This window comes from Pristiophorus japonicus, chromosome 13 (assembly GCF_044704955.1).
Source record: "Pristiophorus japonicus isolate sPriJap1 chromosome 13, sPriJap1.hap1, whole genome shotgun sequence".
Lineage (NCBI taxonomy): Eukaryota > Metazoa > Chordata > Chondrichthyes > Pristiophoridae > Pristiophorus > Pristiophorus japonicus.
In genome coordinates, this window is record NC_091989.1 from 149,211,313 (window position 1) to 149,226,546 (window position 15,234).

The window sequence follows — 15,234 nt, forward strand, 5'->3', positions numbered from 1 at the left end:
GGGATGTGGGCATCGCTGGCAAAGCCAGCATTTATTGCCCATCTCCAGTTGCCCTTGAGAAGGTGGTCACCATTGACCAGAAACTTAACTGGACCAGCCACATAAATACTGTGGCAACAAGAGCGGGTCAGAGGCTGGGTATTCTGCGGCGAGTGTCTCACCTTACTCCCACAGTACTGTTAGGGAGGGAGTTTATGGATTTTGACCCAGCGATGAAGGAACGGTGATATATTTACAAGTCAGGATGGTGTGTAACTTGGGAGGGGAACTTGCAGGTGATGGTGCTCCCATGCACCTGCAGCCCTTGTCCTTCTAGGTGGTAGAGGTCACGGGTTTAGGAGTTGCTGCAGTGCATCTTATGCAAGGTACACACTGCAGCCACTGTGCACCGGTGGTGGAGGGAGTGAATGTTGAACGTGGTGGATGATGTGTCAATCAAGCGGGCTGCTTTGTCCTGGATGGTGTTGAGCTTCTTCAGTGTTGTTGGAGCTGCACTCATCCAGGCAAGTGAATATTATTCCATTACGCTTCTGACTTGTGCCTTGCAGATGGTGAAAAGGCTTTGGGGAGTCAGAAGGTGAGACACACGCCGCAGAATACCCAGTCTCTGACCCACTCTTGTTGCCACAGTATTTATGTGGCTGGTTCAGTTAAGTTTCTGATCAATGGTGACCCCCAGGATGTTGTTGGTAGGGGATTCTGCAATAGTAATGCCATTGAATATCAAAGGGAGGTGGTTAGGTTCTCGCTTATTGGAGATAGTCATTGCCTGGCACTTGTGTGGCACAAATGTTACTTGCCACTTATGGCATCCAGGTCTTGCTGCATGCAGGCATGTACTGCTTCATTGTTTGAGGAGTTGCGAATGGAACTTAACACTGTACAATCATCAGCGAACATCCCCACTTCTGACCTTATATAGGGAAGGTCATTGTTGAAACAGCTGAAGATGGTTGGGCCTAGGACACTGCCCTGAGAAATTCCTCAGCTGAAGATCTAAGCAGGGGGAGCAGCAACAGCTTCCAGGTCAGGTAAGAGTATTCTTCCAGGCCTCACAAGGAAACCTTGGATCTCCCTTGCTCCCACCTTCCCCCGCCAGTCACGACCAGAGCCTCCCCGATCGTGGCCAGAACCACACTCCTACCCTGGATGGTGGCCCATCCTCCCCCCGATCACAGCCAGAGCTTCCCTCCCCCCGCAAAATCGCAACCAGGGCCTTACTCCTCCTCCTCCCCCCCGCCTCCCCCCGATCGTGGCAGAGTCTTCCTCCCACCCCACCCCCCGATCATGGCAAAATCCTCCACCTCACATTGACTGCCGGGGACCCGTCCGGCGGGTCCCCGGCTGCGGCCTCCTACCGCTAGATTCCCACTCACGCCTGCCAGCCAGCCAGGTAGTCATTCTCGACAGGTGTCGAATAGGACTCTGGGCCCTGCCCTTCAGATTGGCAGGGCTCTACGATCCTGACCTGTTTGCATACGTCGCCCGTTACTGAACTTACGAGCTCACCCAGTAAAAATCAAAGCCTTGAAGTCAGATAAGGTACAAAGCATTTCCTGACATTGAATTTTTCTCTGCCTTGAAGAGTGAGCTTCATTATTGTTACTTTTAAACACTGCTGAAACCCTCATCCATGTCTTTGTTACCTCTAGACTTGACTATTCAAAGCACTGCTGGCTGGCCTCCCACATTCTGCCCTAAGTATACTTGAGGTCACCCAAAACGCGGCTGCCCGGGTCCTAACTCGCACCAAGTCCCATTCACCCATGCTCGCTAACCTACATCGGCTCGCGGTTAAGCAATGCCTTGATGTCAAACTTCTCGGCTTTGTTTTCAAATCCCTCCATTGCCTCGCACCTCCCTAGCTCTGTAATCTCCTCCAGCCCCACAACCTCCCTATCGAGATATCTACGCTCCTCTAATTCTGACGTCTTGAGCATCCCCGATTAGAAATGCTCAACCATTCTGTTGCCTAGGCCCTAAGCTCTGGAATTCCCTGCCTAAACATTTCCACCTCTCTTTCTTCCTTAAGGCACTCCTTAAAACCTGCCCTAATTTCTCCTTTTGTGACTCGTTGTCAATTTTTGTTGTCTTATAATGCTCCTCTGAAGCGCCTTGGATCATTTTACTATGTTAAAGGCGCTATATAAATACAAGTTGTTGTTATTATCAAATACACAAAGCTTTTTGGCTTCTCTCTCCCCCTCCCCCTCCCCCCCCCCCCCACCGCTCTTACCCCCACCCCCGCATCCTCCTGAAAAATATCACTGTTTTGTTTAAACATACTAGATAAATATAGATGACACATTGGTCAGAAATAGCTTGAAATAGCTACCAGGCTTGAAAATACAATGGAGCTGAGTTAACACAGTGTAATTGACACATCTGAAGCTCCCTGGGTTAATGTGTAGCCAGGATTTTCCAGGCAGCAGATAGTGTGGACTTACCACCAGTGAAAAACAGTAACAGCTGCATCAATCTCCCATTGCCAACAGTAAATCCACTACTTAAAACATACATTTTTACCAGCACTATTCATACAATTTTTAACAGCTGAAATACCATCAGCAAATAGGGGTGATGAACTAAATACTCCACCACAGAAAACAAGCAGGTGGATTCCTGCTTACTGAGAACTATTTTTTTTAAATAGTAACAAGTAATATGATAACAGTTCTGATGCCACTTTGTTTCTTCCCCTCACCCATACTGACTACTATTGGAGAAAAGCATGAGTAGTTAGTAATTCCACAAACAAAGCAGTTATACTATTCATACCCATTCCAGAGACATGAGCAAGTAATCTAGGCTGACACTTCAATATAGTACTGAGGGAGTGTTGCAATTTTGAAGGGGCCTTCCTGAAGATGAGACATTAATCTGAGGCCCTGTCCACCCCCTCAAGTGGATGTAAAAAATCCCATGGTTCCCACTATTCAAAGGAGAGCAGGGGAGTTGTCCCGGTGTCCTGACCAACATTTATCCCTCAACCAACATCACTGTAACAGATCATTTGGTCATGTATCACATTGCTGTTTGGGGGATCTTGCTGTGTGCGAATTGAACGTTAGCCTACATTAGTGAGTTCACTTAAAAAATACTTCCAAAGTGCTTAACAGCCAAATAATGTCCTGAAGTTGTGAGAGGAGCAATAGAAATGCAAGTTCTTTCTTTCATACCACATTTTACCATCTGCTCTGCATTAAGTAGAAAAACAGTAATTTCAATATAAAATATTGTCCCTCTTTATAATGTCAAAAATTAAATATATATCTCCTACTTTACAGGAGATAACACCATTTTAATGTAACTACTGAATGCTCTCATCCTGTGAGGCACATTATTTCATCTTGCAACAGTGAGACCAGCTCCAAATAGTAACCCAGACACAAGAACGGAATCTCATTCCAGAGGCAGCAAACCAGATAACATTATTGCAAAATTCAGATAAGGCGATGAATCAATAAATCTTTATCTATAAAATCGCACGCCTGCGGACATGTCCGTCAACTTTTCTGAAAAATTTGTCAGGCTGTAATTACACCCTCCCCTCCCCAGTGGAGGCATGCCATACCTCAATCCCTTACGGAGGTAGTTGTGAGGACCTAGGTGCTGCCCGCCTGCCCACCGCGTCCCCCAGACACGGAGGTTGATTGTTATCCTAACTGCTCCTGCTCCCATCTGCCTCCTCCTCCATTCCCTGCCCTCATCCAATTATTACAATACCCTCCAACACGGTTTAACCTGAAAATAGCACCTCGTCCGGAGTCCCAAAATGCAGTGGCATGGGATTGACTACTGAACACGATAACTGACTAAGCCGTATTGCAAAAGACAAACATTCTGCAATCTTCATATCCTGCATAATCTGTGATGTATTGCACTACAGATGGTCTTCATTCATAAAGAATTTCAGGGCACATTTTTTATTAAAAACCTGTTGTTGAGATCATAAAATATTAAATTCTAAAATAAGGAAAAATGTTAAAACATTTGTTTATTAAAAATAATCTGCCATTGTATGTGTTTCATAGCTGCCAATGAATTCCTTTTGAAGTGTAACCTCTGTTTTCGTAAGTTAACACAGCAGCTAATTTTATGCACTGCAAGGTCCCACAAACAGTAAATGAAATATACAACTGTTTTGGCGGTGTTGAAGGATAAATCTTAGCTAAGACAATGGAAGAACTCCCTTTTCTTCTTCAAATAGCCCCATAGGATTGGTTATGGCCATCTGAACAGACATACAGGATCTCGATTTAAGGCATCATCCAAATTATGGTACCTCCAACAATGCTCCTTCAGTACTGCACTGAAGTGTGAATGTACATTTTGTACTTAAGTCCTGGAGTGAGGCTTGAACCCATAACCTAACTGAGAGGCAACAGTACTACCTCTGAACCAAGCAAATATTTAAAGGAATTAAAATGTTAAAATAGAGGCTCCTTCTTTCCCTCGAGAATTCAGTGTAAAATTGTATGCTACTATTATTTCCCTGCTTGTTGGCAATGTGTTCAATTTTGATGGCAGTTTCATCACCCTGATCCTCATCATCACCACTGACCTTGTGTCATTTGCAACATCTGCAAAGAACTTGCCCCAATTTTTGAATGTTCCTAATGTGCTAGCAAGTTGAATTGCTACTCTGCTAGTGCAGTTGGAGGAGTAATTTATTTTCTATCAGTTACATCTGTAAGGTTAAGTAGTACTTCTACGGGTGTGGTAGTTATTTTACTGGACTAGTCATCCAGAGGCCAGTTTGAGAATTTGAATTCAGTTTGTTAAAATTCTGGAAAAAGCTGGTATCAGTAAAGGTAACTATGAACTGTCATAAAAATCCAACCGGTTCACTTATGAACTTTAAGGTAGGATATCTGATGTCCTTACCTGGTCTGGTCTATATGTTACTCCAGTCCCAAACCAAAGTGGTTGACTCTGTCCTCTGAAGAGGTCCAGCAAGCCACTAAGTTGTATCAAGCTGCTAAAAAGCAGTAGTTCAAGGCGGCCCACAACCACCTTCTTAGGGCAACTGGAGATAATTGCTGGCCTTGCCAGCGATGCCCAATGACCGAGAATGATTTTTTTTTAATTTGTAGAAGCGATTCACAATTTCAAGCCTGGGAAACTGCTCTCCAAACTGTCACAATAACTTGGACTGTATTCAGCAGGTTTACTATCCTCGGAATAAATTGAAATACAGTCACACTGTCATCATAATGCAATCAGTGTAACACAAAATATTTTAAAAGACTGTGATATCCATCCCTAATACTGTGCTTGCTGACAGGAAAACAATACGGCTATATCCTGAGAAAAATCACTATGACCAGAGCAGTATTTCTGCATTGATGGCCAAGTTCTACAGCCCATCAAAGAATAGTCTGTGATTCAGACATTTTTATTGTTTCTGTAGTTAACAGGAAAGCTCAAAAAGGTTTACTAATGACCATAGTCCACCTCTTGTCTAACCTCAGCATGTAGCAGCATAAAATCACTGTCATCCGTTCTTTGACCTTTTTCCCTCCTGGCTTGGGAATGTCCTTAAAAGTTAGAATGCTATTTTCAAACACTCTCCAAAATAGGCTGGTTTATTTCCATTTGTAGGTCAATTTTTTACAAACAGCTTTTGTCAGTGTATCACTTTTCTGAGCTTCAGAAGCTTCACCATCAGTAGCAGCTTTATCGCCATGAAGTCTTTTGAAAACTATCTTGTTCTTGCGTTTCCGCCAAGTAAGCCAAGATTCTGATCTTCCCATTGCAGAAGCCAGGTCCATTGCTTGTTGTCTCACCAATCGGACCACAGAGAAGTACACTACAAGACAATGCATGTTTTGTCCAGTATAACAGAGCACTTTCAACATCGGGACCGCTCCCACCCCACTTTCGTTTTAGTCTGTTTTTATTGCTGAACCATTCAACAATAAATTGTTCTCTTTTATTCCTCAGAAGGCTTGCCAGCATTGATTGAGAGAACTTAAAGTGCAAGAGCTAAATCCCTTTGATTCATTTCCAGTATTGTTCCTATATTCTGCAAAATCTGCACCTTTCTGTGAAAGGATAAAAATAAATGGCTCAAAAATTGCGGTTGGAGGCTTCCTGCGGGCAGATGCCTTCCACCGCAAAAATTTCTACCAAAGTAGCTGGTGGTCCCAAAGGTTCGACGACTTGTGGTGCTGGGGCTCGACGCAAAGGCCAGCGAAGAAGCCCACATATCCCAGGATCATAAGGGCTTCGTTCGCATCTCTGGGATCACGTGGGCCGGCCCAACCTATCAGATTAGGGGATCCCCATTCATACTTATGGTAATTCCGTATGTACGGAGCTGCCATAAGTATGAATGGAGATACCCCCAAAAAGACAGTAAATAATTTTTTTAAAACACTTTTACATTTGTAAAATTAATTAAAATGTAATTTAATTAAATATTTTATACAAACATTTATTTATTTTTTAAATATGTTTTAACAGGGCTAAAAATAAATTTACCTTAATAGTCAGGGCTTTTAATATATAAATGAGTCATATTTTATTTTTCTATTTTTTTTTTTAAAACTCATGCTGGTAAAAGCAGACCTTACACCTGCTTTTACCAGCATAAAAATTTCAAGGACATTCGCTGGGCAGGAGATGGGCAAATAGCCCAACACTCTGCCCGCAGAGGCCCTTTTCCTTCAGATATTGTGGAAAGCTCCGGGTTTAGGTGCCTGCGCAGTGCATGCCTAAACCCGGAACTTGTGCAGTCCCTACAGGCGTGTGCGCACCTCATACTTGCCCGTAGGGGCCGTGAATTCAGGCCCAATGAGATTCACCTGCCCTAGTGAGTCAGTTATGCAAAGCAGGTTTGCAAACATGAACAGAAACCTCCTTCTAGTGCCACTTTGACATTTCCAGCTGTGCTTAATGTGGAATGAGCAACTAACTGGATCCAAACTGCTTAATTTTTTTTACATGCAAAAAATAATGGGGAGCCCAACACAAACTGATCATTGCAATCTGATCAAGTGAAGACTGCAATGCAATCAGCATTTGGAAATCATGATTTAAGCAACAGATATGATCACTCCAAATTGTCAACACAAAAGCAGATTCTACTGTACATTACCAAATCAGTGTAACTTTTTCCAGACAGGTGCTGATTTCCACATTATGGATACTTTTCCTGCATTACTTAAAGCACCTGGGACAGAGCTACGCGATCCCACAATCAATGGATCAGAACAAAGCTCTGCAATCCTACCACATCCAGTCATGAATGGTGGTGGACAATTAAACAACTAACGGGAGGCGGAAGCTCCATGAATATCCCCATCCTCAATGATGGCAGAGCCCAGCACGCAAGTACAAAAGACAAGGCTGACGCGTTTGCAACAATCTTCAGCCAGAAGTGCCGAGTGGATGATTCATATCGGCCTCCTCCTGAGCTCCCCACCATCATAGAAGCCAGTCTTCAGCCAATTCGATTCACTCCACGTGATATCAAGAAGCGGCTGAGCACACTGGTTACAGCAAAGACTATGGGCCCCGAGAACATCCCGGCTGAAGAATTGTGCTCCAGAATTAGCCGCACCTCTAGCCAAGCTGTTCCAATACAGCTACAATACTGGCATCTAGTTGACGATGTGGAAAACTGCCCAGGTATGTCCGGTCCATAAAAGTAGGACAAATCCAATCTGATCAATTACCACCGGATCAGTCTATTCTCAATCATTAGCAAAGTCTTGGAAGTTGTCGTCAAGCGGCATTTACTCACCAATAACTTGCTCATCGAAGCTCAGTTTGTGTCCCGCCAGAACCACTTTGCTCCAGACCTCATTACAGCCTTGATCCAAACATGGACAAAAGAGCTAAATTCCAGAGGTGAGCTGAGAGTGACTGCCTTGACATCAAGGCAGAATTTAACTGATTGTGGCATCAAGGAGCCTTAGTAAAATTGAAGTCAAAGGGAATCAGGGGGAAAACTCGCCACTGGCTGGAGTCATACCTAGCACAAAGGAAGATGGCTGTGGTTGTTGGAGATCAATAATTCCAGCCCCAGGACATCGCTGCAGGAGTTCCTCTGGGCAGTGTCCTAGGCCTAACCATCTTTAGCTGCTTCATCTATGACCTTCCCTCGATCATAAGGTCAGAAATGGGGATGTTCGCTGATGATTGGACAGTGTTCAGTTCCAATTCCTTCGAAAATGAAGACGTCCATGCCCGCCTGCAGCAAGACCTGGACGACATTCAGGCTTGGGCTGATCGGTAGCAAGTAACATTCGTGCCCAAGTGCCAGGCAATGACTATCTCCAACAGGGGAGAGTCTAACCACCTCCCCTTGATATTCAATGGCATTACCATCGCCAAATTCCCCACCATTTATATCCTGGGGGTCACCATTGACCAGAAACTTAACTGGACCAGCCACATAAATACTGTGGCAACAAGAGCAGGTCAAAAAGGCTGCGTATTTTACAGCGAGTGTCTCACCTCCTGATTCCCCAAAGCCATACCACCATCTACAAGGCACAACTCAGGAGTGTGATAGATGAGTGCATTCAAGAAGCTCGACATCATCCAGCAGCAGCCCACTTGATTGGCACCCCATCCACCACCTTTATACCGAAGATGCACGGCAGCACTTCCCAAACCCGTGACCTCTACCATCGAGAACGACAAGGGCAGCAGGTGCGTAGGAGCACCATCACCTGGAAGGTCCCCTCCAAATTACACACCAACCGGACTTGAAAATATATCGCCGTTCCTTCATCGTCGCTGGGTCAAAATCCTGGAACTCCCTCCCGAACAGCACTGTGGGAGTTCCTTCACCACAAGGACTGCAGCGGTTCAAGAAGGCGGCTCGCCACTGCCTTCTCAAGGACAATTAGGGACGGACAATAAATGTCGGCCTTGTCTACGACGCCCACATCCCGGAACGAATTTTAAAAAAAGGAGGCGCCTCAAGTTAGCGGGTTGCCAAGAAAATGGGAATTCAACAATAGAATACAAATCATTGCAATGAGAATATTGTATTCAGCATTGGACCGTCTACTTTAGGAAAGATGTCAAGCTCATGCGGAGGATACAGAAAAGATTCATTAGGATGAGACAAGGGATGAGAGGCTTTGAAAAATTGGGACTGGAGATGTGACAAGGATGTTACCAGAATTGAGGGGATGCAATTATCAGAAAGATTGAGCAGGCTGGGGCTCATTTCTCTGGAAAAAAAAAGACAAAGATTAAAATGATGAACGGGTTTGATAGGGTGAATATGGAGAAACTTTTTTCACTTATGGGTTGAGCCCAGTACAAAGGGACATAAATATATTGTCACTAACAGATCAAATAACGAATTTAGGAAAAATATGTTTACAAATAAAGTATTAAGGTTGTGGAACTCAATGCCATATGGATGTTATGGGAGCGAAAGCCTGTATTTTTTGAATACATCGCTTTCGGCGCAGTCTGAGATGACACATGCTGGGTTAAAAGATTAAGCAGATTTTCTGATGAGCATGGATTGTAAATTGAAGTTTACAAATTGAAGGGTCTGGGGAAAGGCCAGAGGAATGGGACTAAATGAATAGCCCCTGAGAGAAGCGGCACAGGTGTGATGAGCCAAATAGTCTCCTTCTGTGCTATAAACTTCGGATTATATGTCCTTCAAGGTAGCTGTTCAAAAGCATTATTTAATATTACTGTATATGCACTGAAAGTAATTCCTTATGCTAGCCTTTGCCTTTAGTAGTCAGATCAGGTTCTAAAACAATACCAGAAAGATAGTGAGCTGAATAGCCTTTTCTTATTCCTTTGTTGCTTTATTTGTAACTAATTTTAAAGAAAGGCACTAATGTAGTACTTTAACGCAAGTAATTTGTTCAGAAAGAAAAGTAGTAACACAAAGGTTAATCTAAAGCACAAAACTGTCAGTGGAATCAAAGAATATGATTCGCATCTTTGCGTTACTTACCGTGGCAAAGGAAGAGAACACGCCACCTCTGTTACTTGGGTGTTTTTTGCATCAAGTTGTCTGAATTCAGCTATTAGAGTTTCTAAATCTTCCTGAGTGAAGCAAACAGAATCTCTTTAGCAAACCCACTTTTCAGGACTTCAACCACAACTGGCAATATAATTGAACATGACCAACATTATATTATAAAAATGAAAATGTAATGAAGGAATAAAAAATGCATTTGAATATTAGATTTGTTCATGATTAACTCAACATAGATTTATTTTTATTATAGTTCCTCCAGCACCACCTGGCATTTCTTGCTCTCAGGCAATTGTTTCTAGCATGAGTTGTCAGCCTTGGCTCAGTGTTAGTACTCTCTCCTGAGTCAGAAGGTTAAAAAAAGTACTTAATTGGCTGTAAAACACTTTGGGACATCATGAGGTCATGAAAGGCTGTATGGGAATGCAAGTTCTTTCTTTCTTTACTGCAATCATCAGTTTGTAGGTTTACAAGTGTTGTCCCTTTTGTTTTCCCATGACCTGTGGAAATTTAGTCCCCTTTTCAAATCCCAACTAAGATTGAAAAGTGACAGAATTCAGAGACACAACCTCATAACTAGCATTCATTCTAAAGTGAGACATGTTACATCTGAGAGAGCTAGACACCGCCGAAGTAAAAAAAGATTCAGTTGACGCTGAAGTGGAGGGGAGTTGGTGCTGGGAAAGTATATTGTTATATGTTATTCCAACAACAACAACTTGTATTTATATAGCACCTTTAAAGTAGTGGCACGTCCCATGGCGATTCACAGCAGTATTATGAGACAAAAAATTTGACACTGAGCCACATACGGAGAAATTAGGGCTGGTGACAAAAAGCTTGGGCAAACAGGTAGGTTTTAAGGTGTGTCCTGAAGGAGGAAAGAGAGGTAGAGAGGTGGAGAGGTTTAGGCAGGAAATTCGAGAGCTTAGGGCCTAGGCAACAGAAGGCACGGCCACTAATGGTTGAGTGATTATAATCAGAGATACTCAAGATGGCAGAATTAGAGGAGCGCAGACATCTCAGGGGGGGCGGGGCGGGGGGTTGTAGGGCTAGAGATTACAGAGATAGGGAGGGTGATAATGCGCAGGGCAACATGCTCTGCTGGATTCTTTAATGTTTATTTAGTATCAATTAGCTATTTAATGCCTACAACACTATGTAAAATTAATAAATAAGGGAATCTCTGTCACTCCTCTATTACATACATGGAAAACTAACAAAAGATAACTCCTTCAAAAAAGCTGACAACTCCCAACAGCCCTGAATACAAACTTATGACCAGTGAAAACAAGCAAGTATGCTAAAAGTGCAGCGAGGACATCGTTTGTCATAGAATTATAGACATTTATGGCACAGATTGAGGCCGTTCAGCCCTTTGTGTCTGTGCTGGTCTAAAAAGAGCTATCCAGCCTAATCCCACTTTCCAGCTCTTGGTCCGTACCTTGTAGGTTACAGCACTTCAAGTGCATATCCAAGTACTTTTTAAATGTGGTGAGGGTGAATACCTCTATCACTCTTTCAGGCAGTGAGTTCTAGAGCCCCACCACCCATTGGGTGAAGAAAGTTCTCCTCAATTCCCCCCTAATCCTTCTACCAATTACTTTAAATCTATGCCCCCTGGTTGTTCACCACTGCTAAGGGAAATAGGTTCTTCCTATCCACTCTATCTAGGCCCCTCATAATTTTATGCACTTCAATTAAATCTCCCCTCAGCCTCCTCTGCTTCAAATAAAACGCCAGCCTACCAAATCTTTCCTATGAGCTAAAATTCTCCAATCCTGGCAACATCGTCGTAATTCTTCTCTGAACCTTCTTAAGTGCAATCACATTTTTCCTGCAATGTGATGACCAAAACTGTACGCAATACTCCCTATCTTGTCACTCAGGATCGTAAGTTTATTTTTTTTTTTTAAATCGGCAAAACAAAAGTCCTGTTTTTTTTCCAAGTTCAATCTTATCATATTACGGGTGAAAATCAAGGAAAAAAATTGGACCACAAGAAATTAAAATATCATTAAAGCTTTGTTAGAAACTGGGACTTGAGCAAAAATAATTAAAAAATACAAATGTTCTGTGTTTTCTGGTGCAAAAAATAAGATTATTCAGATTGCTTTCATTACATTCAGGAGACCATCTGTTTTACCAATACAACAACTTGAAAAAAATCTGTAAACTTAAGGGAAAAAAATACTTTAATGGTCCTTCTCATTTAAATTTCAGGTATACCAAGCATTCATTCACTTGTGCTGGAGGAAAAAAAACATAAATAATGAAACTCTGAATGGGAATGCAAGTGTTGAAGGCAGTTTCCCCCATCAAAGTGTCGCTCCCAGCTTCTCTTTAATCAGGTTCCTCAACCACTGCTCCAGACTTCTCCCTTTCATTCCCTCCTCCGAGACTGCTGCTCCCCTCTTGTTCGCCGAAAAGTACTGCTCTCAGATTCTCATTGATTCTTCCTCAAAAGGTGCTGTTCCCAACTTTACCCCAACCACCAAACCCTCATATCCCCAACCCCCCTTCATATCCCCACCACACGAAAATAACTACTTCTGATTACCTACTTGCTGGAATTCTTTCTGTGATTGCCATTGCTGTACAAGGTTTGCAGGAATTCCCAATGTCATGAGAATTTCTCCCAATGTGCAGGGATGTCAGTGGTTAAAAACTAAAGGAAGTGCTGATTTACATTTGCAAAAGTAGACACTCAAATGGTGTCTCCAAAACGCAGGTGGCTGGCATGAGGCAGGGGTCATCCTCGACTCTGAGGGACTGCCGAAGAAGGAGGTGTACTATGACTTCAGTACAAGTTCAAATAACCTTGGCTATGATGGAGAATTTTCTGATTTAAACTTCACTTTGACTTACTGGAGGTCCAACATTAGACAGGGGGTGTAGGACAAGCAAGGATGGAATTATAGCTGGATGGTTGGAGTTCACTTTGGTGCTGATAAAATTAATTAATAAACTTTATACATTTCCTTTAATACTACCATATCGTAAGTGGAAAAACTGATTGCTATTTTAAAACTGGAATTTTTATATTCTATTGATATCTTAGAAATTACTAAAACTCCTTTACTCAACAGTAATATTTAGAATAATCTTATCAATCATTGTAATTTAAAAAATAGGTTTATTCAAAATATAAAATACAATTAGATGTCAAGACAGTCTACTGGAGAAATGACCTTCGATGGACCAACTGGGCAGATGTAGCCCAACAGCTGTAATTACACTGCCACACATCCATTACTGCAAAAGTTTCAACTATAAAACACTAAAAGTAACAGTAGAACTCCAAAATCAGACCATGCCACTGGAAAGAGTTTATGCCAAACCTAGTTTAAAAGTGTTTGCAAGTCCCTTGGAACCCAGGGTACTTTGAGATGTGACACAATTGTTCTTTTAAATGTTTCAGAGCTCTCTCCTGGTGTTGAGGTCAATCTGGAGCCAGACAGTATAAACAATGTCCTGTCTGGTTGGAATAGAACCTGTAACTCAGACCAGCCATTACAGCATAAACCAGTGGTTTCAAACTTTTTACTGTGGAGGTTCCATGCAAATACTGACACATTCCTGAGGCCCCCTTGACTTAAAGACAGGATCGCCCCTCAAAAGGAAAACAGTAACTGTCATTGCAGAATTTTAAAAAAATTATATAGATAGCAACAGAAAAGAATGCGCCGGTAAGACAATACATATATGTATAAAGTATCAACTTCTCAACACCTTGTGTGTTTGCATGTCACCAGAAATCTGATCAGCTGGTGGAACACCAAACTAGGGTGATCATACTTCCCCATTTTCCAGGGACAGTCCCCGGATGAGGGATTGTGTACTTCGGCAAACAATGTTCCTGGAGGAGTCCCTGGTTCAGGAAACTCGTTCCCAAATACGCGCGGGTTCAAATCAGGAACCACGTGACAACGAACTGCCCTCTGGTCAGTCAATAAAGTAGGCGTAGCTGTGCGGCAGGGCAGCTTCTGATTGGTGGGAGAGATGTCAATCTCGGTTTTCAAACCGTAAAAGGGACGGACTCAATGAGGGACCATCGATGCAGAGATCGCTCTCTCTAGTCGCAGTACGCATCTGTCCCCATTCTACCTCCCGGATAGTCCTGTGAAATTTGTTTGACAAGAAATCAGCCCCAGACCCAAAATGTCCAAGTAACGGGGGCCACTGGTAACTGGACTCATGAGTGGTGGCTGGAGCCAGGCCGTGCGGATGTCCCGGAAGCCGGATTATAGTGCGCTTGGGGGCCTCAGATGGTGTGGGTGAGTTGGGGCTGTGAGGAGGAAGAACCGGTGATTGCAGACAGCAGATGCCACAAACAGCGGCCCCACTATTCAGGTGGAAAGTTCTGGCGCGGCTTTTTGCGGATTCAGTTTCCATCAAAATGACAAAAAAAATTGCCTCGCTACACTGCAAAACCTACATTTTCCATCCTGGCTCCTTTGCTAGGGGGCATAGTTTCAGAATAAGGGGAATTCTCTCCCCTGGGGAGCTGTGGAGGTTGGCTCATTGAATATAAGGTGGAGATAAGACAGATTTTTGAACGATAAGGGAGTCGAGGTTATGGGGACCGGGCAGGGAAGTGGAGATGAGGCCAAGATCAGATCAGCCATGATCTTATTGAATGGTGGAGCAGGCTCGAGGGGCCCAATGGCTTACTCCTGTTCCTATTTCTTATGTTCTATGTCCCCCCCCAAGTGTGTTCCCGGATTCGATTTACAAAATATGGGCACCCTAAACCAAACACACCTTAACTCCATCTGCTGCCTCCAACATTATTAATAATTTCTCGAAACAATGGACAAATATGGTGTTGTTTTCAAAATTATTACTGCCGACGACAATAAAAGTAATCTCTCCAGTGTGTATGTCTCAGAGTCTATCCCAGCTTCACTCCTCACCTCCTCTTTCTTCGACCGTTTGGAGACCTTTTTCTCCATTTTGGTCGCGGTTTTCTCAGCTCCCTTTCCCTTCTTGTCCTTTTTACTTTTTTTGCCCATGGTGCCTGCCTCCCAACTAGTCCTTACCCCTCACTGTTCGCCGGCTCACACGCTCACAACTCACATGCGCTCAGGCTCTCACAACACACACACACCTACATCCGGGTCAAACAGGATCACTACCGGCGGCACACGCGCCACTGCGCGTCAATGTTTTAAATACAACCGCCAGCGTTGCGCTGGCTTACCAGCAAATCCGAGAAACAACAGAAACATTGCGCATGCGCAGAACAAGCCCTCCTGCGGGCT

At 43.4% G+C, this 15,234-nt stretch overlaps 1 protein-coding gene across 1 annotated transcript in view; it reads right to left on the minus strand.

Annotated features, from left to right (window-relative positions):
- Window positions 1-15,075, minus strand: part of klhdc4 (kelch domain containing 4) — a 119,693-nt gene extending 104,618 nt beyond the window's left edge. Inside the window, exons 1-2 of the mRNA XM_070896974.1 lie at window positions 14,887-15,075; window positions 9,947-10,038 (exon numbers count right to left, since the gene is read on the minus strand). Of these exons, the coding sequence (XP_070753075.1) occupies window positions 9,947-10,038; window positions 14,887-14,985 (191 nt within the window). The 5' untranslated portion in view covers window positions 14,986-15,075. The remainder of the gene's footprint in view (window positions 1-9,946; window positions 10,039-14,886) is intronic.
- Window positions 15,076-15,234: the final 159 nt, after the last annotated feature.